This window comes from Bufo gargarizans, chromosome 6, assembly GCF_014858855.1.
Source record: "Bufo gargarizans isolate SCDJY-AF-19 chromosome 6, ASM1485885v1, whole genome shotgun sequence".
NCBI lineage: Eukaryota > Metazoa > Chordata > Amphibia > Anura > Bufonidae > Bufo > Bufo gargarizans.
Window position 1 is genome coordinate 303,359,867 of NC_058085.1, and position 24,872 is coordinate 303,384,738.

General features: G+C 43.0%; 1 protein-coding gene across 1 annotated transcript in view; it reads left to right on the top strand.

Annotated features, from left to right (window-relative positions):
* The window catches only part of PCDH15 (protocadherin related 15), a 1,384,495-nt gene that overhangs the window by 757,821 nt on the left and 601,802 nt on the right, over positions 1-24,872 (top strand). The window contains exons 18-19 of the mRNA XM_044299661.1: positions 1,695-2,003; positions 5,387-5,611. Of these exons, the coding sequence (XP_044155596.1) occupies positions 1,695-2,003; positions 5,387-5,611 (534 nt within the window). The remainder of the gene's footprint in view (positions 1-1,694; positions 2,004-5,386; positions 5,612-24,872) is intronic.

Here is a 24,872-nt window from a genome sequence, read left to right on the forward strand (position 1 = left end):
AAATTGTAAAAGGTGTCAATTGATTCTTAAAGGGGTGTCTGAGTTATGTAAGAAAAAAATTATCTGATATTAGCAATATATACATAAGATGAGCAAGTTTTAGGTAAAAAAAAAATAAAACTAAAGAAAACAATTGATTTAATCATTTACCAAGTTTTGTTCTGGTCCTTTGTTGACATGCAGTTGCAGAGCTGTGGGGAAGTGTAATTACAATCTCTGAGGTTTTCCTCATAAATGTTTGTGGGTGTCAACAAAGATTGCCTTTCCCCTCCCCCTGCTCTGCAAAGGGAGTGAATAAAACTGCTGCCCTGTCTTCCGTCTGACTGTTGGGATACTCATGTGGTATGTGTCGGACTACAAGTCCCAGCTATGCAGTACAATGACATTGCTGATACACGCATGATCTTCTCCTACCTGTTCTTGTGAAATGCTCTGCAGACACTTCTTCACAGCCTGCAGAAGAGTACAGAGGAGAGAACTCCTCTAGTCTTTGTCAGTTTTGTGTCTGCAGGGTGAGGAGAGAGGGGGATTTATCTCCTCAGTGTCTAGAGAAGAGGAAACCCTGCAGCTGCTCAGTACTGTGCAGCATTTGATAGAAGTGGTAAAACTTTGCTGAAGAATTCAATAGGAGGTGAGACACAGGGCAGACAGCTCAGCCAGCAGATTGGGCAGTGCAGGGGGCATGGCCAGCAGATCAGGCAGTGCAGGGGCGTGGCTTGTTGTTCCAATCAGGAAAGCAGTGATGTTCTTTGCACACTGTCAGACCTGCTCCTCCTACTCCCTTGTGCACGGAATGTCATCAGAGCAGGGAATGAAGCTGACATCACAGGTCATGTGACCCTCAGCTATCTAGGAGAACAGGGCCACTGCAGATGAAGTAAGCAAATTGAAAACCCCTTATGCTATAAATATCTGATCGGTTTGGGTCCTGAGAACAGGACCTTTCCGTGACTGGAGAGGATGTCCTCTCCATTCACTACTATAGGTCAACCAGATTTGTGCTATTTTCAGAAGTCCCATTGCAGTGAAAAGAGAAAATCCCACATGTGCAGCATCCTCTCCATTTATATTGGGGCCCTTTCTTGAGATAGGAGCAAGTCCCAGAGGTGGGGCCCACACCTATTAGATATTTATGCCATATCCTGTTGATATGCCATAAATGTCCAGTGGGAGAACCACTTTAAGGGTCAAGTTAATGGTTGCTGCATCTATATAGTTTGGGAGGGTTTCCCAAAATGTACCTCCAATGAATGCCTCTCCTATGGATGATACTGCATCAGCATAAACTTCCATGTTAAAAATGTATACTGCAAGGTATACGTATTTCCTTTTACCAAATGCCTTCATATTGAATAATACCGAAGAATATGCTTTTCCATACAGCAAAAAATAGGTATAACAATGAGCATTTACACCCAACATGGCATTGGAGAATGTACTTTCTATACCAGACAACCCCTTTCAATTATACTTTTAGATTAACAATGGTTAAGTACAGAATGTATTTTATATTAAATTCTAATATATTTTATATTAAATAGCTTTCTCCACCTAACATTTAGTTTTCTTCAACAAAAATATTGTTCATTACATATTAAATAGGTTTGGAAACTGTGGTAATACAGCAGTGAGTATTCGATAGCAGATTTAGAATGAACTCAATTATTAACCTTATTTTATCTTTGTCCATTTAGGCAACAGATCCTGATGCTGGAGTCAATGGTCAAGTTCGTTACAGCCTGGCAAACCTCAATAATGTTTTCCGGATCACATCCAATGGTAGTATTTATACGTCTGTAAAGCTAGACAGGGAAATAAGAGACTATTATGAACTGATTGTGGAGGCAACAGATGGAGCCCTCACCGACTCTCGACGTTCTACAATAACACTGGCTATTAAGGTTATTGATATTGACGACAATACCCCTGTATTTACAAATGCCTCATATGCCGTCTCTGTACCGGAGAACATGATGCCAGGAACAGTTTTTCTAAAAGTTCAGGTGAGGTATAGAGCTTACAAGGGCACTGTCACTGTATGTGGCTGTTGTATTTATTCAATTTTTTATTTTACTTTGCTACACAATCTAAGAAGTTTACAATTATGATCCAAGTCTTAACTGTTATTTTCTTATCTGAATTTCCCATAGCATCACTTTTACAATAGCTATTAGTGTTAATTCAACTAGCAGTATGTCAAGGAACTGACCTGGATGCAACTATGAAGGATAATATTAAAGGGGTTGTGTCACTTCAGCAAGTGGCATTCATCATTTAGAGAAAGTTAAGTCAAGGCATGTACTAATATATTGTTATTTTCCATATTGCATCCTTTGCTGACTGGATTACATTTTTCTATAGCATTAAACACTGCTTGTTTCCATGATTATGACCACCCTGCAATCCATCAGTGGTGGCAGTGCTTGCACACTATAGAAAAAAGTGTCCGGGACCGTGGGAGCTTACATAGGCTCGTGCTTTTTTCTATAGTGTGCAAGCACGGCCACTGCTGATGGACTGCAGGGTGGTCATAACCCTGAAAACGAACAGTGTATAATGTGATGTAAAAGTGAATCCAGCCAGTAAATGAAGCAATATGGACAATAACAATACATTAGTAAGTGGCCTGTATTATTTTTCTCTACATAATAAGTGCCATTTGTTGAAGTGACACAACCCCTTTAAGAGTTGATCCAAATTGTGAAAGCATAGGAGAAACTCTGGAGAACCTACACAGATAACGTTTATGGAATTGCTTAAAGGGACTTTGAAACACCCTTCCCCCCTACAGTACAGTATGTGGTAATTGGTGTAACTGAAACTGACATGGAGTCTGGTTATGTAATTTTTATCTTCATACTTAGAGTGCAGGCACATGACTGTATGTATTTTGCAGTCTGCAAAACACGGATCTGCAAAATATGTAAATGTCCATTGTAACAAAGCCTATTCTTGTTTGAAAAATGGAAAAGAATAGGACATGTTCTAGCTTTTTTGGGGGGCTGCAGAATGGACATACGGGTGCGGACAGGACTTGGTATGCTATCCGCATTTCATTGCAGCTTTTATTGAAGTTCAGATGTGTAGCAAAAATCTGGTCATATGAATGGGGCCTTACTTGCATTCCAATGCTGTGCTACAACAAACCAGCAGTAAAATGCATTGAGAGGACTCCTGTGCTCACACACATAATGGAGAGGCCTCAAAGAGGCGTCCTCTCAGTGTATGTTACTGCTGGTTTGTCAGAGCACAGGGTGAGAATGCAAGTGAGTATGAAGACAAAATACAATATACATTGCTTAGTCTAGTTTGGGGGTGATGGATTAAAGGGAGTCTTTCACAATGAAAATCCCAGTTAAACGGGGCACAATGCCTTGCGGCGCTCAGCTGAATGTAACGATACCTTTCCTTTAGAGATCCTTTGATTCATTCTGGGGGGAAAAGTATTTGTAATTCATTGACTAATGAGCAATTAAGTGCACTAAAAAGTTGTCCAATGATCTGCTGATTTTACCAGACCAGTGCTACTATTGTCTAAGGACTTCATTCCTTGTATTGCAAATCAGCATGATTCACCATGATGAGCCACAATATCAGACCCAGTCCCTGAACAACTGGTAATTTCAGGAAACAAAAATTGTTGACAACCATTTAGAGAAAGATAGCTCTTAAGGACAGGGCAATTCTCTCAAAGAGTCCTGTCCTAATCCCAGAGAGTTCATTCATAAAAATGCTTACAATTGCATGAAACAGGTTTTCCAGGGAAATATATTTTTGAAAACCAGGACACAAAGGATAAAAATAAAAAAAAATCTAAACCTTACACTCATTACATCTCTGCCACTGGTTCAAATGCTGATCTGGCCTGCCCTGCTCTTCACTTACAGGGCCTGGCTTCATGCTCAGGTGCCTCAGACAGTCACTGGCTCTAGTGGGAAACCACCTCCAACAACACTGGCTCTAGCGGGAAACCACCTCCAACAACAGTTGGCTAAGCATGCAAGCCTGAAGCAGAAAGTGGAGAGCAGCTGGGACCAGACAAAATGCACTCATTGACAAAAAATAATGCACCCAGATGAAAATGTGAATGTTATGGCAGGGCTTCCAACTGGGATTTTTCAGCAAGGTAATTCCTGCCCACACAGATCAAGGGTTGCACTCTTCCTTGGCCTGCTTATTCAATGGATTTATAGTCAATCAAGCATTTTTGGCACCAGCTGGGATGCCAGCTTCGGCAAACTACAAGTGTGCGGGATCCAGCTGCAACATCTGTTGGCAAATGTGCTACATGATACCATACAGAAACTGTACACCTCCATATCAACCAGGAGCAGACTGGGAATATAAGGAAGCTCTGGAAAAAAACTACAAGTGTCCCCATGTGGTAGGTGGGTCCAAATTGATAGAAGATAGGACAAAACAAGTAGGCAGGGACAACAGAAGTAGGCAGGGCCTGCAATAAGGTAGTGCATCACAGAATACCGCCCCAGCAGAACCAAATACCACAGGGCAACAAAAAATACTGCCGCTCCAACCATAGTATTCACCATCATGAGGATGGTAATATAGTTGCGTTTAAGAGGGCACCTGTGGCTATTGAGCATCAGACCATTATGAACCTTGTCTGCGACCATCAAAAGGGCTTGAATGGCCCCCTAGGCATCGCCCCACCAGGAAATTTCCCTACAGGGTCTATGGTCAATCCGCCCCTGTAGCCAACCATATCTCATCTTGTACATCTTGTACTTTATTGGGCAGACTAGATGGGCCAAATGGTTCTTATCTGCCGACACATTCTATGTTTCTATGTTACTATAGACTCTCAATTTTATGGTTTTCCACAATAAACTTATCCTTTTGCTCTAATATTTTAATCACTTACACATACCATAATTTCATTCAGACATAGAAAGTTTCATTCAACTCCAACAACTCCTTCTTGGTGCTGTATTTTTTTTTTTTTTTTGTCAGTGTATTTCCCAAGAAAACCAGTAGAACTATAATGAGAATGCAGTCACCAGTACAGTAACTAGACTTGGAAGAATCCTACAGTAGGTTTTGAGTCTTTGCAATGACAAAGTTAATACAACTGTTAAAGATCAATTCTAATCAAGTTGAGACATTGCAGAAGGCACATTTACTGTGAATGTGACAGAAATTTCTGATAAATATCTGCTGAACTGTTTATATTTTCTCCTGATCAATGCATTAAAATGACCCATAACAAAAAGCAAAACAACTATAAGCGTTCAATTCCATTTTGGAGACTTCTCTAAAACTCAATACATATTTTTTCTCTGGTTCAATCATTCTTGCCCTTCAACCTGCTTTATTCACCAGCTTTGTCTGCTTTGATTTTAATATTGATCTGTTTAATGTGTTTCAGGCAAGGGATGCTGATCTTGGCGCTAATGTAACTTATCGGATAAGAAACCAGGAAGTTTTGCAGCTTTTTCAAATAAACTCGTCAACAGGAGAGCTATCGCTTTTAAAACTACTCGACTATGAATCATTCACTGGCAAGGAGGCTGTATATATATTTCTTGTTGAAGCTTTTGATGCCATGGGAAGCATGCCTCCTGGAATCGCTACTGTAACAGTGAGAGTAAAGGTAAGAATTTTTTTTTAAAAGTCTGTCTATTTATCTATCTGATAAACTATTGCATTTTCTGGACATTGGTATGCATTTTTGATAGTACCTTACATAAATAGGCAAGAAGACTCAGCTAATGGGTTAAACACATTCCGTCATATGCACTTTTTCATCTCAACGGTGACATAAAAATCACAAGTTTCATTCTGCTCTATAGAGAAAATTGTTGTAGGCCTCAAACCGAGGAATACAGAACTACAGTGCTGCTGTTTTAAAGCTATAACATAGTTGCTGCTATTGACATTCTCTATGTGTAGACCTACAGGTGAATTTTTTTCTCAGTTTACTTTTTATCTATACATGTATTATTTTATTTATTGTTAAGAGAAATTTGGCATTTAAATTAAATCCATTGCTTCCATCTTGTGGAGTAGAAAATGGGCAGAAATTGGAAAAACGCATTTTCTAAAGTTGTTTTCATCATACAATAGTGTAATCGGGCTGGGCAGTGAAATAAATCCCATATTGAAATCTTTTTTTTCTTTTCTCTTGTATGTACCAATAATAAGAAATATATGTAGTTTATGACTGTGACAGCAGGCTGAGCAGTGGTACTTACTGGTCATCTGCAGTTTATCTTTTTATGATATTGACTGAAATCATTAAACAGAAAAAGCAGCTATCTTTTCCACCACATAAATTGCACTACAAGCCATATTTTATCATGTGTTGTAAACCATATCTAATGACAACATTGCTGCATACTGTGAGCAATCGCAAGAGAAAGGCTTTCAAATGATTTCGGATTTATTGGTGCATTTAGTACAAAAAACGCTTTGCAGATGATATACTGCGTATGAGCGTGAGTATGCGGAAAGGGGTGAAAGGGTTTCCATATGTTCACTTACATTAGTGCAGTCAATGGATAGAGAAATGTAAAGGGATTTACACTTATTGGTTTGTAGAGTAAGTTATTGCCGATTAGATGCAGAAAACACTAGTCTTTCAGACAGCCGAGCATAGGTATGCTTAGGTATGTAAATAGGAAAATTGCCATACTATGTCATTACAACATAACATTGGAGTATGTGTTTTGGTAATGTCTTGAATCCCCTTTACATGGCCCAATGGAGCAGATAATTGCTGGTAAGATTCCTCCCTGTCAATCACCTGCTCATTAGTGAAGGAGACAGCTGCATTTACATGTAGCCATCTCCTCCACAATATGGGGAGGAGTGATCGCTAATGCCATCGCTAGTCCTAATACAGAATGATTGCCAGCAGCAGAGTGCTGTTTAGACGTCACAATCTGCTGCCAGCAAATGATGGTTTAGGTGACTGCATCAAACCTATTACCAAAAAGTTTTTGCTGCAGCACCTTTATAATGACAGATTATTGCTAAAGAGCATTTGTACAAACCAAGCATGCGCAAACTAGTTCTACCGACTTGCGATTTGGGCTACAATTTTAGAAAAAAAAGATAAGATCCACACCAAGCCAAATTTTTGATGGTTCATTTTGGGTGAACCAACGAGAGAGATAGACCTGTTTTTCATCTTTGTTTTTTTTTTTCTGTTTTCAGCAACACTGCTTATTACCAGGATGTCTACATGCCTTACTTCCTGTTTACTTAATTTCCCTATTGGGTTTGCCAACCAAACCAAGCAGGCATTGAACTAGAATATTTCCCAGGGATTTCTTCATCTGCCACACCGTTCCTGCTACAGTATCCACAACCCCTACACCAACCCTGGCCAAGTCAGTACACTTGTACATGCATCTAGCTAGCGTACCAAACACCTTGAAACAACTAGCACATAAAAAAAGAAATAAAAATACAATTGTTCCACTGTTGCCCTCTTTTAATTAGAATCTATTTTACAAATCAAACATAATACTCTGCCTATCTATCTATCTATCTATCTATCTATCTATCTATCTATCTATATATCTATCTATCTATCTATATATCTATCTATTTGTCTGTCAGTCTTTCTATCTATCTAATCTTTCTATCATTTATCTTAATAAATCTATATTTTAGAACATCACTGAATCTTTTTTCTCGGCCATAGTAATAGCAGGTGATAGCTGGTATAGCAAAAAAGAAGAAAAAGAATACTGAAACAGGAACCGCACATCTAAAATATAACAAATTTATTCAAGGAAACAGACACAACACAAAATAAGTTAAAATCTTTGTATACAACAAATCAAGGCCATGTGAACCATGCATCAGCACATGCCACCTTGACTCACCACAGACTCATAGACAAACCCCCACATCAATAAGCATATGACATTATAAAGTGCATGTAATCCATCAACAATGAATGAAGGCTCAAATACTTAACATAAAAGTAGCATGATGGGGGGCATGCGTGGCGGTCAGCTTTTTTCCTGACCGCCACGCATGCCCCCCATCATGCTACTTTTATGTTAAGTATTTGAGCCTTCATTCATTGTTGATGGATTACATGCACTTTATAATGTCATATGCTTATTGATGTGAGGGTTTGTCTATGAGTCTGTGGTGAGTCAGGGTGGCATGTGCTGATGCATGGTTCACATGGCCTTGATTTGTTGTATACAACGATTTTAACTTATTCTGTGTTGTGTCTGTCTCCTTGAATAAATTTGTTATATTTTAGATGTGTGGTTCCTGTTTCGGTATTCTTTTTCTTCTTTTTTGCTATATTGTATATTGCATACCGTGAGCCGGCACTCTTTTTCTATTTCTGGATGTGCCCACATTCTTTGAATTGTATACGCAGGTGACAGCTGGGTGCTAGAGTAGCTGGAGGTTTTGCAGTTTAATTCAAAAAAGGATTTCCAGGATTGCCCCAATGATGAGTGGACTTCTTAAAATATGAATTCAATTTGGTCAAATATATATATTGTGACACAGTGAGAGGTTTGGTCTGGAAAAACAGGTATTTTCCTCCCAGCATGCGCTGCTGGGCTGATTTATAGCCAGGTGAAGTCAAATACCGGATCGGATTTTAAATGCCGGTCCGGGTTTTGGCAGCACCTGGCTTAAATATGCAGCTGGGCTCAGAAGCAATGTCTCTGTGTTGGGATCTGGAAGCCTTGTGTCTGGCTTGCTACCTGTTTTGCGTGAAAAGAGGTTGGTGCTGCTATCAGCAAGGACTCTTTGAGGCAGAATTGCCGCATTGTGTGAATTACCACCAACACCGCAAAGTGACTTTTTGATAAAATATGACTGCTTGTTTTGTCACTTGCCTAAAGTGTGAATAAAGCACTTAACTGTTTGATCCAAAGAACTTGTTGCTGCCTGTATACTGCGTCTGCTAATCCTGTCTACCAGAGCGAGTCCCTACAATTGGTGAAGGTTGCGGGCATGGCATGAGCCAAAAGCACTTGTCCATGTGTCAGTCGTTAAGTGGACTTTCCCAATAACTATATTGGTCAGGGCACGGGTGATGTTACGGGACACATGCTGGTGTAAGGCTGGGACTGCACACTGTGAAAAATATTGGCAGCTGGGGACAGAGTACCGTGGGACCACCGCCGCCATCAGGCAGCGGAAGGCCTCAGTGTCCACAAGCCTAAATGGCAATATTTCCAGGGCCAGCAATTTGGAAAGGTCCGCATTTAGAGCTATGGTCTGTGGTTGGGTGGCTGGGTATTTGTGCTTTCGTTCAAAGGCCTGGGGTATAGACATCAGTACGCTGCGTTGGGACACAGAAGTGGATGTGCTAGCTGATGGTGCTTGTGAAGGTCAAGGTGCATGGTGTCTTGGACAAGGGGTTGGGCAGCACGTAAAATGGGGGAAGAGGAGGTAGTTGTGTGACCCCGCAGACACTGGTTGTGGACCCAGGTATTCGGCACACCTATTAGGGTGCTTTGATGCCATGTGGTGGATCATGCTGGTGGTGGTAAGATTTCTAGCATTCACGCCCCTGCTCATTTTAGTGCGGCACAGGTTGGAAATGACAATTCTTTTATCGTCCGCACTTTCCTAAAAAAAGAGCCAGACTGCGGAACACCTACCACTGGCAATAGAGATTGCCACAAAGGGGTGCTCTGGGGACAGTTTCGGGACTGTTTGGTGTGGCTCGCCTTCTCCCTTTTGCCACCCCACTGCCTCTTCCAGCCTGTTGCGGTGCTGCGGATCCCTCTCCCTTTGTACTGCGGTCCTCGCTCGGCTTGCCACCTTCCCAGGTTGGGTCAGTGACTTCATTGTCCAGCAACTCCTCTTCCACTTCCTCAATCTGGTCATCCTCCTGACTTGTTGACCTAACAACAACCTCAGTTATTGACAACTGTGTCTCATCCTCATCATGAACCTCTTGAGACACAAATTGCGGTTAACTTATTGACAACTGTGTTTCATAATCAATATACACCTCGTGAAACACTAATTGCAGTTCCCCACAGTAATATTCTTCTGATTGTGGATGCTCCAGAGTTTGCGAATCAGGGCACAAGATCTCCTCATGTCCCTCTTCTAGCAGGCTTGGCGAGAGGGCCAAATTAAGGAATGGCGATAAAAAAAACTCCTCGGAGTATCCGAGTGTGAGATCAATGTGAGTTTTCCATAGTGGGAAGGAGGAGTAGTAGGGTGAGGATTCTGTTTACCAGATTATTGGCTACTGAGACTGGACTTTGCGGAAGACAGGGTGGTGGTTAACCGACTGGAAGCATTATCTGCTGCAATCCAACCGACCACCTGGTCGCACTGGTCTGACTTTAAGAGTAGTGTCCTGCGCCGCCCTGCAAACTGGGACATGAAGCTAGGTTTCGTGGATGAGTGTGTTTCTTTAGTGATGAGCGGCATAGGCAATATTCAAATTCATGATATTTCACAAATTTGTGGCTGAATATTTGCCATAAATTCTAAAATTCTTGAATTTGTGATCTACAGTCATCATTCTTGATTGCGAAAATCGTCAATGTAATATATTTGCGATACAAATTTGCGATAATTTTTTTTGCGATCAACACTATGTTTCTTGTGCTCTGGCAGAAGGCATAGTTTCACCGTGCCCAGGGCCACGGCCTCTGCGTGCACCATCAGCAGCATGGACACTTCCCCGTCCCTTACTGCTCGCCTTGCGCATATTGAATGGTACATATGCTTGCAAGTATGTCACACATACAGTATTGCAGGTTTTGTAAGTGTATGCTCATATAAAGTACACAGAAGGTCAGATAATTTTAGGCATAGCGCAAGTACTGTCGCTGTCACCACCGCCCAATAAAAAAAATTACACTGAATGAATGTCACTGATATATAGGATGCGCACACATTAAACAGGAGGTATAGCGCATGTAATGTCGCTTTCACCACCGCCTAATAAAAAATTATACTCAATTAATGTCACTGACATTTAGGTTGCACAAACATTGTACAGGAGGTATGGTGCAAGTAATGTCGCTGTCACCACCAACTAATATAAAATTACACTGAATTAATCTCACTGATATTTAGGATACTCACACGTTAAAAAGGAGGTATAGCGCAATTAATGTCACTATCACCACCACCTAATAAAAAATTACACTGAAATAATGTCACTGATATTTAGGATGCACAAATGTTGTACAGGAGGTATAATGCAAGTAATGTTGCTGTCACCAGCGGCTAATAAAAAAATTACACTGAATGAATGTCACTAATATTTCGGATGGGCAAACGTTATACAGCAGATGTAGCTCAGGTAATATAACTGTCCGCAGTGGACACCGTTTACAGAAAAATTACACTGGATGTCACAGATATTTTTAGGCTGCGCACACATTACACAGGAGATGCAGCGCAGATAATGGTGCTGTCCGCAGCAGGCACAGTCTACGGAAAAATTACACTGTTGCATATAATGTCACTGTAGCGGCCAAACAATTGCAAGCTATTTGGTGCAGGTTGCGCAAAAAAATATATATTGCTGCCAGATACAACTATAGTCCTTAGAAGGACTTTTGGGTCTTTAATCAAGTTTTAGCAATTTAGTGAAGGTTGCACTAAAAATATATATTGCTGCCACACACAATAGTCCTTAAAAGGACTTTGGGGTCTATAACAAGTATAAAAACTAAAATATTACTAATACTAAGCCGAACATGTGTCATCAGAAGCTATATAGCACCAAATGACACGTTCCGGCCAGCCAATCACTGTAATGCCAGCAGCCAACGTGGTTACGGAATTGCAGTGAATGGCAGTACTTACCTGCACATTTATTGGCTGTGTAGCGGGGAGGAGACTCGAGCATCGAGCTCAAGCACACGCTGTATTTGGCCGAACACCGTGATGTGCCGAGCATCGTGATGCTCAAACCGAACTAGTGTTCTTCCGAGCATGTTCGACCAACACTAGTTGTATCCGGTAAAACAACTACAGGATGAGCCTATTGAACAGTTGGTGTTCCCCAAGGCTTATCGCAAGCTTTTGTTAGATCTGGCCCACCAACACATTCTCAGGGTTACCTGGGGCTGCAGAAAACTCAGGATCGTATTCTACAGTGGTTTTACTGGCATAGCATATTCAAAGAAGTTTTGCAAGTCTTGCCCGACCTGCCAGATAACTAGCCCCCAGCCACATTTCCATAGTCCCTTAGTACTTCTCCCGATTATCGAAGTACAGTTTTACAGAATAGCTATGGACCTCATAGGCCCAGTACCAAAGTCCGCCAGAGAGCATAAACCCATCTTAGTCATTCTAGACTATGCCACTCGGTACCCGGAGGCGGTGCCACTGCGTCATACCTAGGCCAAACTTATAGCTAAGGAGTTAATGGAGATGTTTTCCCAAGTAGGACTACCTTAAGAGGTTCTGACTGACCAAGGGGCCCCTTTTATGTCCAAGGTGATGAGGGAACTCTGTAAGTTGCTGCACATAAAACAACTACGGACGTCCATTTACCATCTGCAAACGGACGGTCTAGTAGAACCGTTTAACCAAACATCAAAAAATATGTTGAAAAAGGACTGAGACCTCCTTATGCTTTACCTTATGTTAGCAATGCAAAAGGTACCCCAGGCCTCTACTGGATTCTCGCCCTTTAAACTAATATAGGGCAGATACCCTCGTGGTCTCTTGGACGTGGCCAAAGAGGCGTGGGAACAACAACCCACTCCACTTAAAAGTGTCATTGAGTACCCAGATGCAAGATCGGATAGAGACAGTGTTGCCTCTTGTTAAAAAGCATATGGAGGCAGCTCAGCGAACCCAGAGTCGGGTCTATAATCGGCATGCTCGGATCTGGATCTTTAACCCGGGTGATCAGGTTTTTGGTTCTGGTGCCGACCGTGAACAGTAAGTTCCTGGCTAGGTAGCAGGGGCTCTACGAGGTACTCAAGATAATTAGAGAAGTACAGCAGCCAGGGCAGCGAAAGCTGGAGCAGGTTTACCATGTGAATTTGCTCAAACCGTGGAAAGATAGGGAAACCTGTACCGAAGATAGACCGCGTCTAGGTTTTCTAGGAGAAGAGGTACCAGACCCTCTTTCTGATGCAAGAGAGGTGTGGATGAGCTCATCGAGAGGTTAGGACAAGCCCGGTATTTTTCTGTTTTAGACCTCATGAAAGGGTACTGGCAGGTGCCCTTAACAGAGGCTGCCAAAGAGAAAACTGCCTTCATCACACCTGAGGGGCTGTATAAATATAAGGTCTTGCCCTTTGGTCTGCATGGTGCCCCAACCACTTTTCAGTGACTAATGGACATTGTGCTTCGTCCACATTGTCAGTATGCTTCGGCTTACCTGGATGATATTGTCATCCACAGTACCAACTGGGAAAGTCACCTACCCAAAATGTAGGCTGTAGTGTAGGCCTCTTCAAACGTGCTTGGCGACAGAGCCAAATCAAGGAATGGCGCTAAAAAGAGGTCCTCAGAATATCCAAGTATGTGATCACTTGTTTGCCCCAGACTCTCCATGGTGGGAGGAAGGAGGATCAGGGTGAGGATTGTGTTGAGCAGACTTTTGGCTACTGAGACTGGACTTGGTGGAAGAAAGGGTGGTGCTTAACTGACTGGAAGCATTACCTGCTGCAATCCAACTGACCACCTGTTCACACTGGTCTGACTTCAAGAGTGGTGTCCTGTGCCGCCCTGCAAACTGGGATATGAAGCTAAGTATCGTGGGTGATTGTTTTTCTTGTGCTCTGGCAGCAGGCACAATTTCAACGCGCCCAGGACCACGGCCTCTGCATGCACCATCAGCATCACGGCCACTTCCCCATCACTTACTGCTCGCCTTCTTCATAGTAAATGTTATATATGCTTGAAAGTATGTCACATGTACAGTAGCGTAGAATTTGGAAGTGTATGCACAAACATATTTAAAAAGGTATTTGGGATGTGGAAACGTCACACAGGAGATATCCCACAGATAATGTCAATGCTGTCACCAGCGGCTAATAAAAAATTACAGGGAATGTCACAGGTTTTTTGGATGAGGAAACGTTATACAAGAGAGTTACCACCGGTAATGTCACTGTCCGCAGCGTCTATGGAAAAAGTACACTGTATGTCACATTTTTTAAGTGCACACGTTACACTGCAGATGTGGAATTGGTAATGTCAGAGGCGGACACCGACTATTGAAAAAGTACACTGTATATCACAGATACATTTTTTCAGCGCACACTTTACACTGGAGATGTGGCGCAGCTAATGTCACTGACCGCAGCGGACACCGTCTACGGAAAAAGTACACTGGATGTCAGATATTTTTGGGATGCGCACACTTTACACAGGAGATGTGGCTCAGCTAATGTCACTGACCGCAGCGGACACCGTCTATGGAAAAAGTACACTGGATGTCAGATATTTTTGGGATGCGCACACTTTACACTGGAGATGTTGCGCAGCTAATGTCACTGTACGCAGCGGACACCGTCTACGGAAAAAGTACACTGAATGTCACAGATATTTTATGGATGCGCACACTTTACACAGGAGATGTGGCGCAGCTAATGTCACTGTCCGCAGCGGCCTAGCTATTGCACGCTATTTAGCGCAGGATGCACTAAAAATAGATATTGCTGCTGCAACACACAATAGTCCTTAAAAGGTCTTTTGCGAATGTAAAGTTTTAGCAATTTAGCGCAGGTTGCGCTAAAAATATATATTGCTGCTGCCACACACAATAGTCTTTAAAAGATCTTTTGGTCTCGGAATATTTTTATTAGAAAAACTTTTCATATATCACTCCCTACACTGTCTGTCCCTTCCTCAGCACAGCTCTTCCTAACTAAGACTGAGCCGAACACGCGTCATTGGGTGCTATATAACACCCGATGACGCGTTCCGGCCAGCCAATCACTGTAATGCCAGTAACCAACATGGCTACGGCGTAGCAACCAAGAAATGTTCCGGAGAGGAGACTTTAGCATTGGGTTTGAGCACATGCGATATTTGTCCGAAATGCTCGAGCCAAACTGGTGTTCGGCCGAGCATGCTCGATCAACACTAGTAATGGGTCTTTTGTGTATGTAGAAAATGTTTAAGATCTTTGAATTCCGCTCATGCACAATGGGAGCCAAACCGAAAGTGTTGTGTTTATATTTTTGTTCAGTGTATTATGACTGAATGAATAACGGAATACCTCTAAAATATGAAATCTCTACTTATAATTTTCCATTCAACTACCAATCCATAAAAAGACTTAGATTTACCGTATTTTTCGCCCTATAGGACGCACCGGCCCATAAGACGCACCTAGGTTTTTGGGGAGGAAAATAAGAAAAAAATTATTTTTAACCAAAAGGTGTGCTTTTGGTGGGTTTGGAACTAATGGTGGTCTGTGGGTGGCACTATTACTGGGGATCTGTGAAGGACACTGTTATGGGGGATCTGTGGATGACGGACACTGTTATGGGGGGATCTGTGGATGACGGACACTGTTATGGGGGGATCTGTGGATGACGGTCACTGTTATGGGGGGGATCTGTGGATGATGGACACTGTTATGGGGGGGATCTGTGGATGACGGACACTGTTATGGGGGGATCTGTGGATGACTGACACTGTTATGGGGGGATCTGTGGATGACGGACACTTATGGGGGGATCTGTGGATGACGGACACTGTTATGGGGGGATCTGTGGATGACGAACACTGTTATGGGGGGATCTGTGGATGACGGACACTGTTATGGGGGGAATCTGTGGATGACTGACACTGTTATGGGGGGATCTGTGGATGACTGACACTGTTATGGGGGGGATCTGTGGATGACTGACACACTGTTACAGGGGGGGGATCTGTGGATGGCACTGTTACGGGGGGGGGGGTATCTGTGGATAGCACTGTTACAGGGGGGATCTGTGGATGGCACTGTTACAGGGGGGATCTGTGGGTGGCACTGTTACATATGTGCCATCCACAGACCCCCCACCCCATAACAGTGCCATCCACAGCCCCCCAGCCCATAACAGTGCCATCCACAGCCCCCCAGCCCATAACAGTGCCATCCACAGACCCCCCCCCCCTTAACTGTGCCATCAGCTCGATCATCCAATATCCATACCCCCATCCCCCCCCACCGCCGCTGCCGCTGCCGCCGCTATACTAATATTAATAGTCTTATTAAATTAAATTGCATTAGATATGCCCCCTCGCTCCTATATTGCTAATCGAACCTTAAATCCTCATCCTAGGTGCTGTAATGCAGGCCGGGCGGCCAGCGCGTCACTCGCTGACGTCACTTGCCTGCGCCGCCTGCTTCATTCATAAAGTAGGCGGCGCAGGCAGGTGACATCAAGGAGTTACGCTGCCGCCCGCCCAGCCTGCATTACAGCACCTAGGATGAGGATTTAAGGTACGATTAGCAATATAGGAGTGAGGGGGCATATATAATACATTTTAATCGACTAAGACATTTAATATTAGTATACCAGAGCGGCGGGGCGGTGCTATACTACACTGATTGCACCGCCCCGCCGCTATTCCCGGCCCCCAGCTCCTCCTCCAGTCCCTCCCCCAGCCCCAGCTCACGCTACATCGCATCCAGCGATGTTAAATTGTCAGCATTCGCCCCATAAGACGCAGGGGCATTTCCCCCCGATATTTTTGGGGGGAAAAGTGCGTCTTATGGGGCGAAAAATACGCTAGGTATTATAGTCTTATGGTTCAAATATGTATTTATTTTCATGTACTGTATAATTGCTATTATTGAATTAGTATGTCATTTGGAAGCATGTGATACATTTAGTTAAGAAGTATGAGACATTTTTTTTAGGGCATCTGTAAGATGCTTAAAATGCTAAGGAGTTAGCAAATATTGGAAACTTTCATCTCTAAGCCCCCTGAGATACAGAATAGACAGCATATAGGGTGAGTAAAGGCCGTGCTCTTGTTATTTAAACAGCAACTCAAATTTTTTTATTAGTAACTTTTGAAATTCTTAGAGCTTTTGGTCCTGTTTGTTTGACCTAGATATAGAAAGACAACTAAACATGCCTCCTATCCCCAGAAGAAAATATTGTTTGCCGTTGAACATACCAGTGCTCTTACTTGTCCTGGTTTTCATAGTATTTATAATTTTAGTTTTATTTATAGGTTTCTGTATCTCTTCTAGTGAGGATCCTAAAGCTTAAAGAGAGTTTCTAGGATTTAGAAAAAGAAAATATTCAACAAAGGAAAATTGCATGAAATAAAAAAGTGCTATCAATCACATGTTTCCTGATGACTTCTGCATATTTTCCAGCAGCTATGATAAGTCAGTGATGCTGACATTAGAGATGAGCGAATTTTTCAAACATTCGATTCGCCGGTTCGCCGAATTTTTCGGGGAAAATTCTGTTCGATATGAATAATCATGATTTGCTGCAAATTATGTTAAAAAACGGCTATTTCCTGGCTGCTGAGAGCCTTTATAGTGGTGTAGAACACTGTGCCTTGTAGTAACATACATAAGGAGTCTGTTTTGGTAGTGAAATAATACTGTGAGTCCGTATGACATGCAGATGACAGGAGTCGCTCCTTACAAATAATTCAAGTATCAACTCAACCTTACAGGTAGATGTTAGCGTCAAGAAGAAGCTCACTCCTTTCACACCCTCGTCAGCTAATTCCATATAGATGTCTACAGAACCTGTTCTATTAAACGTGTATACAAGTAGAGCCCCCAGACAGAGTGGAGAGGATGTCAGCAGTAAGTTTGTGTTGACGTCACTGATTAATTTTCTTTGATCCGTCAGAATAATTACCCAGAAAAAACGGATCCTGTCTGTGAAGCATACGCCTTCACTCAGTTAGAATTTGCTCAATAATCCATCAGTATTGCTAAAGGCAAAAAAAAATAAAAAATGAGTGGATCTAAAACAGAGATAAAATGTAAATAGAATATTTGCATGTCTTCTGTGTTTTCTACCCACTCCTGTTTTTGGCAACCAAATCATAAGCCAATTCTGATGGGACCATACAGGCCTTAAAGCTGCTACACAGACAGGATCCGTTGTGCTTCTCATTTTTCCTGTCAAATAAATGATTATGTCAGCCAAGCCGAAAGCCAAAATAGTGGACCAGTCATGAAGTGGGGAGGGTGGAAACAGTATGAGAAGATATATGTCTAAAGTTAAGCAAACCCGAACTGCAAAGTTCGAGTTCGTACCGAACTTTGCGAGTTCGGGTACCCAGACCCGAACCTGGACTTTTTCACTGAGGTTCGGTGTTGGGGTGATTTTATTATTTTCCATTATAACATGGTTATAACAGAAAATAATAGCATTCTTAAAACAGAATGCTAAATAAAATGTCTATTGAGGGGTTAAAAAATAATAATAATGACCTCATCCACTTGATCGCGCAGCCGGTATCCTCTTTTCTTAAGGACCTGCAAATGAACCTGCGGTGACTTCACTGCAGGTGCCGCTGAATGAAGATAGAAGGTCCTTTTATCTTTATTCAGCAGGACCTGCGGTGACATCACCGGGCTCACCATGTGATGAGAGCGGTGACAACACTGCAGGTCCTTTTGCAGGTCTGGAGAGGTGGCGGCAGCATCAGAAGACCACAGAGTGGCACAATGACAGAGTCTGGAGGTGGCAGCAGCATGAGTAGGCCACAGAGTGGCACAATGACAGAGTGTGGAGGTGACAGCAGCATGTGAAGACCACAGAGTGGCACAATGACAGAGTCTGGAGGTGGCACCAGCATGAGTAGGCATCAGAGTGGCACATTGACAGAGTCTGGAGGTGGCAGCAGTATCAGGAGGCCACAGAGTGGAAAGGTGACATACTGTAGAGGTGGGTGGCAATACCAGTACCCACTGAAGATGGTGGGTGAAAGAAGGAGCACTTGGCATCAGATGTGTGGCATCAGGCGGGTAACAGCATTAAAATAGTAGCTGAGGCAGGTAGCCCAAAAAAAAAAAAAAAACGGACGGTTTCTTTTGTCAAATTGTTGGTGAGGCACCATGGATGATCTAGCATGATGCATCAGGCATTGCTGTGTGGAAATCCTGGCAGATCCACGCCTGATTCATCTTGATGCAGTGTCCCACTATGTGCTAAATGTGGGCACTTTAAAGTCTTAGGGTCCATTCACACGTCCGCAAAATGGGTCCGCATCAGTCTGCATCGCATTCATTTTCAATGGGGCCGGAATATGCTGTTCACATCCGCATTTGCGGATCCGCACTTCCGCATCCGTGCTTCAGTTTCCGCAAAAAAAATTGAACATTTCCTATTCTTGTCCGCGATTGCGGACAAGATTAGGCATTTTCTATTATAGTGCCGGCGATATGTGGTCTGCAAATTGTGGAATGCACATTGCCAGTGTCCGTGTTTTGCGGACCCGCAATTTGCGGATCCGCAAAACAGTTACGGACGTGTGAATGGACCCTTACTGAATGTCATATCAAATGTATTGTGGTATTATGCTGTAATTCCCTTTAACAGGCTGGCAGTGTAATTTACCTTTATTCGCCCCTAGGTGGTGCTTGCACCACTTATATATATAGCTGGAGGGGGGGAGGGGGGTAAAGTTAGTGTGCCTGATGCTAATGAAGAGATAAGGAGGTTAATGGAGGAGGTGGAAATTTGTATTTCCATTAAAAAAAATCAAAAAAGATTTTAACGCATATGTAGCGCTTAAAGCAGAATACAAGATTTTTTTGGTCCACAGAAATAAGTAAAAAAAACGATTTTACTGCATATAAGTGAAGCGCCTAATGCTGAATTCAAGAATTTTTGTCCACCGAAATAAGTCACAAAAGATTTTACCACATATAACTGCTGCACTGAAATCTGAATGAAATTTTTTTTTCCACCAAAATAATTCACAAAAGATTTTAACGCTTATAAGTGCAGCGCTGAACGCTTAATAAAATTTATTTTTCCACCAAAATACTTCAATAAATATTTTAACACATATAACGGAGCATGAAGATGGAAAGGGTCTTTGGATTCCCCCCGCACTATACGGATGTCTCAGAAATGAACCGCTGTTCCCGACAGCAGCTCCTGGGAAGGTCACAGAGTGTCCCGGTCATCCGGCATCTATTCGCTCCGCTAAAGGATTACAATATGGGTTGGCATTTTACAATTTTGCCGTGAATAAACCCCTGCTCTGCATAGGTGACAGGGACTGAAATTTTCAAAAATAATCTGTTCCATTGGTGGGTGACATTAACCCATTTCTGGCAATGAAAACCCCCAGGTGACAGGGACTTAAATTAGTAAAATTTGTCTTTAATTGGCCCTTTTCTTCGATCATTCTGCTTTAATAATTTGTCCAACATTTCCGCTTCATCCCATTGCAGCCATTGACCTCACTTGGGTTCTCACGCTCCCTCTCGGGCGTGGAACCCTGATTCGCCAATAATTGATCGCCAGTGGACAGGAGTCTGCTCAAGCTGCTGGGTCTTAGCAGATGCTGATAAGCTCTGCAGAGAGGATGCACTGCATAATCTCTCTTAGGACTGTATTCCCCCCGTAACTGGGGATACTATGTCAGCCCCAGTTACAGACTAAATCAACAATAAAAATAAATTTAATGTTAAATGTTCCCCAGATGTCTTGACTAGGTTTATAGGGACACAAAGAATAAAGTAAAAATAAACAAATAAATAACATAATAAAAACAAAATGTTTTATATAAAATAAAAGTTTCAAGTGTAAAAAAATAAAAAAATAAAATAGACGTATTAGGCAACGTCTTGTCCTTAACAAATGACTCTATAAAAAAAAAATCAATCACATGAACTACCCCATTAGGTGAATGCCATAAAAAATAAATAAAATAATAACTATGCTAGAACAGACATTTTTTGGTAACCTTGCCTCCCAAAAACATATTTTCCAGTGCAGTTTTTAAAATGGGATCACTTATTGGGGGTTTCCGTGATACTGTTACTTCAGGGTCTCTGATAATGTGATGTAGCACCTGAAAACCATTCCAGCAATATCCAAGCTCCAAAAGTGAAGTGGCACTCCTTGCCGTCTGAGCCCTGCTATGTGCCTACACAGAAGTTTACCATTTATAGCATTTTTTTTTTTATCAAAGTAAAACATTTACCCAAATTAACCAATTTAACAAAAACGTGTTTAAAGAAAAAAAAGTTTGAGAATCGCTTGGATAAGTGAAAGCATTTCAAAGTTATTACCAGATATTTTGACATGTAAGATTTGCAAAATTAGGCTGTGTCACGAGGGTGAAAACTTGCTATGTCTGTTAGGGGTTAAGGAATCCTCAGGTTACAAAATGCCTGCCTATAGTATGTCAACTTTAACTGTCTTGTGTGTATGAAACTACTATGGTTAAGAGGTTGTTCTGATATGTCTTCAAGGCTTTCTTTAATCCCTTTACAGTATCAAAGTGGTTGGTGACTGCCTGTCGTAACATTATAATTCTGTCTGTTATTCCATTTGATTAGCAACAGCACCAATAGATTGTTTGATCATGCGAATGTTTGTCGAGACGTTCATGATTGCCTGAGGAAAACGCTTGTGATGTCTTAAACTCATTGAAAATTACATCTTTGAAGTTAATTCACGATAGTCTACAGCAAATCAATAATCAATTAACTAATCAGAAAATTGTGCGTCACTCTTTGAAGCAATACAAGATTCTTTCTGTTCACTTCCACTTATTATATTAGAGCTGCATTTTTGGCTGCAACTTTTTATTACAAATATTAACTTATCAAAGAATAACCAAACTTACCACTGTCTGACCTTCAGAGCAAAATCACTGTAGCAGAGTGGCTTTGCCACATGTGAGGAAACCATTATTTATGTAACTTTCCTCATTCAGGCTACCTTCATATCTGTAGCCAGTAGAGTTGAGCGAACACCTGGATGTTCGGGTGCGAGAAGTTCGGCCGAACTTCCCGAAAATGTTCGGGTTCGGGATCCGAACCCGATCCGAACTTCGTCCCGAACCCCATTGAAGTCAATGGGGACCCGAACTTTTTGGCACTAAAAAGGCTGTAAAACAGCCCAGGAAAGGGCTAGAGGGCTGCAAAAGGCAGCAACATGTAGGTAAATCCCCTGCAAACAAATGTGGATAGGAAAATGAATTAAAATAAAAATTAAATAAATAAAAATTAACCAAAATCAATTGGAGAGAGGTCCCATAGCAGAGAATCTGGCTTCCCGTCACCCACCACTGCAACAGTCCATTCTCAGATATTTAGGCCCCGGAACCCAGGCAGAGGAGAGAGGTCCCGTAACAGAGAATCTGTCTTCATGTCAGCAGAGAATTAGTCTGCATGTCATAGCAGAGAATGAGGCTTCACGTCAGCCACCACTGCAACAGTCCATTGGCATATATTTAGGCCCAGCACCCAGGCAGAGGAGGGAGGTCCCGTAACAGAGAATCTGTCTTCATGTCAGCAGAGAATCAGTCTGCATGTCATAGCAGAGAATGAGGCTTCACGTCAGCCACCACTGCAACAGTCCATTGGCATATATTTAGGCCCAGCACCCAGGCAGAGGAGAGAGGTCCCGTAACAGACAATCTGGCTTCATGTCAGCAGAGAATCAGTCTTCATGTCATAGCAGAGAATCAGGCTTCACGTCACCCACCACTGTAAGAGTCCATTTTCATAAATTTAGGCCCAGCACCCAGGCAGAGGAGAGAGGTCCCGTAACAGAGGATCTGGCTTCATGTCAGCAGAGAATTAGTCTGCATGTCATAGCAGAGAATGAGGCTTCACGTCAGCCACCACTGCAACAGTCCATTGGCATATATTTAGGCCCAGCACACAGGCAGAGGAGAGAGGTCCCGTAACAGACAATCTGGCTTCATGTCAGCAGAGAATCAGTCTGCATGTCATAGCAGAGAATGAGGCTTCACGTCAGCCACCACTGCAACAGTCCATTGGCATATATTTAAGCCCAGCACACAGGCAGAGGAGAGAGGTCCCGTAACAGACAATCTGGCTTCATGTCAGCAGAGAATTAGTCTGCATGTCATAGCAGAGAATGAGGCTTCACGTCAGCCACCACTGCAACAGTCCATTGGCATAAATTTAGGCCCAGCACACAGGCAGAGGAGAGAGGTCCCGTAACAGACAATCTGGCTTCATGTCAGTAGAGAATCAGTCTGCATGTCATAGCAGAGAATCAGGCTTCACGTCACCCACCACTGCAACAGTCCATTTTCATAAGTTTAGGCCAAGCACCCAGGCAGAGGAGAGAGGTCCCGTAACAGACAATCTGGCTTCATGTCAGCAGAGAATTAGTCTGCATGTCATAGCAGAGAATGAGGCTTCATGTCACCCACCACTGCAACAGTCCATTGGCATATATTTAGGCCCAGCACCCAGGCAGAGGAGAGAGGTCCCGTAACAGACAATCTGGCTTCATGTCAGCAGAGAATCAGTCTGCATGTCATAGCAGAGAATAAGGCTTCACGTCAGCCACCACTGCAACAGTCCATTGGCATATATTTAGGCCCAGCACACAGGCAGAGGAGAGAGATCCCGTAACAGACAATCTGGCTTCATGTCAGCAGAGAATCAGTCTGCATGTCATAGCAGAGAATGAGGCTTCACGTCACCCACCACTGCAACAGTCCATTGGCATATATTTAGGCCCAGCACCCAGGCAGAGGAGAGAGGTCCCGTAACAGACAATCTGGCTTCATGTCAGCAGAGAATCAGTCTGCATATCATAGCAGAGAATGAGGCTTCACGTCAGCCACCACTGCAACAGTCCATTGGCATATATTTAGGCCCAGCACACAGGCAGAGGAGAGAGGTCCCGTAACAGACAATCTGGCTTCATGTCAGCAGAGAATTAGTCTGCATGTCATAGCAGAGAATGAGGCTTCACGTCAGCCACCACTGCAACAGTCCATTGGCATATATTTAGGCCCAGCACACAGGCAGAGGAGAGAGGTCCCGTAACAGACAATCTGGCTTCATGTCAGTAGAGAATCAGTCTGCATGTCATAGCAGAGAATCAGGCTTCACGTCACCCACCACTGCAACAGTCCATTGTCATAAATGTAGGCCCAGCACCCAGGCAGAGGAGAGAGGTCCCGTAACAGACAATCTGGCTTCATGTCAGCAGAGAATTAGTCTGCATGTCATAGCAGAGAATGAGGCTTCACGTCACCCACCACTGCAACAGTCCATTGGCATATATTTAGGCCCAGCACCCAGGCAGAGGAGAGAGGTCCCGTAACAGACAATCTGGCTTCATGTCAGCAGAGAATCAGTCTGCATGTCATAGCAGAGAATGAGGCTTCACGTCAGCCACCACTGCAACAGTCCATTGGCATATATTTAGGCCCAGCACACAGGCAGAGGAGAGAGGTCCCGTAACAGACAATCTGGCTTCATGTCAGCAGAGAATTAGTCTGCATGTCATAGCAGAGAATGAGGCTTCACGTCAGCCACCACTGCAACAGTCCATTGGCATACATTTAGGCCCAGCACACAGGCAGAGGAGAGAGGTCCCGTAACAGACAATCTGGCTTCATGTCAGTAGAGAATCAGTCTGCATGTCATAGCAGAGAATCAGGCTTCACGTCACCCACCACTGCAACAGTCCATTGTCATAAATTTAGGCCCAGCACCCAGGCAGAGGAGAGAGGTCCCGTAACAGACAATCTGGCTTCATGTCAGCAGAGAATTAGTCTGCATGTCATAGCAGAGAATGAGGCTTCACGTCACCCACCACTGCAACAGTCCATTGGCATATATTTAGGCCCAGCACCCAGGCAGAGGAGAGAGGTCCCGTAACAGACAATCTGGCTTCATGTCAGCAGAGAATCAGTCTGCATGTCATAGCAGAGAATGAGGCTTCACGTCAGCCACCACTGCAACAGTCCATTGGCATATATTTAGGCCCAGCACA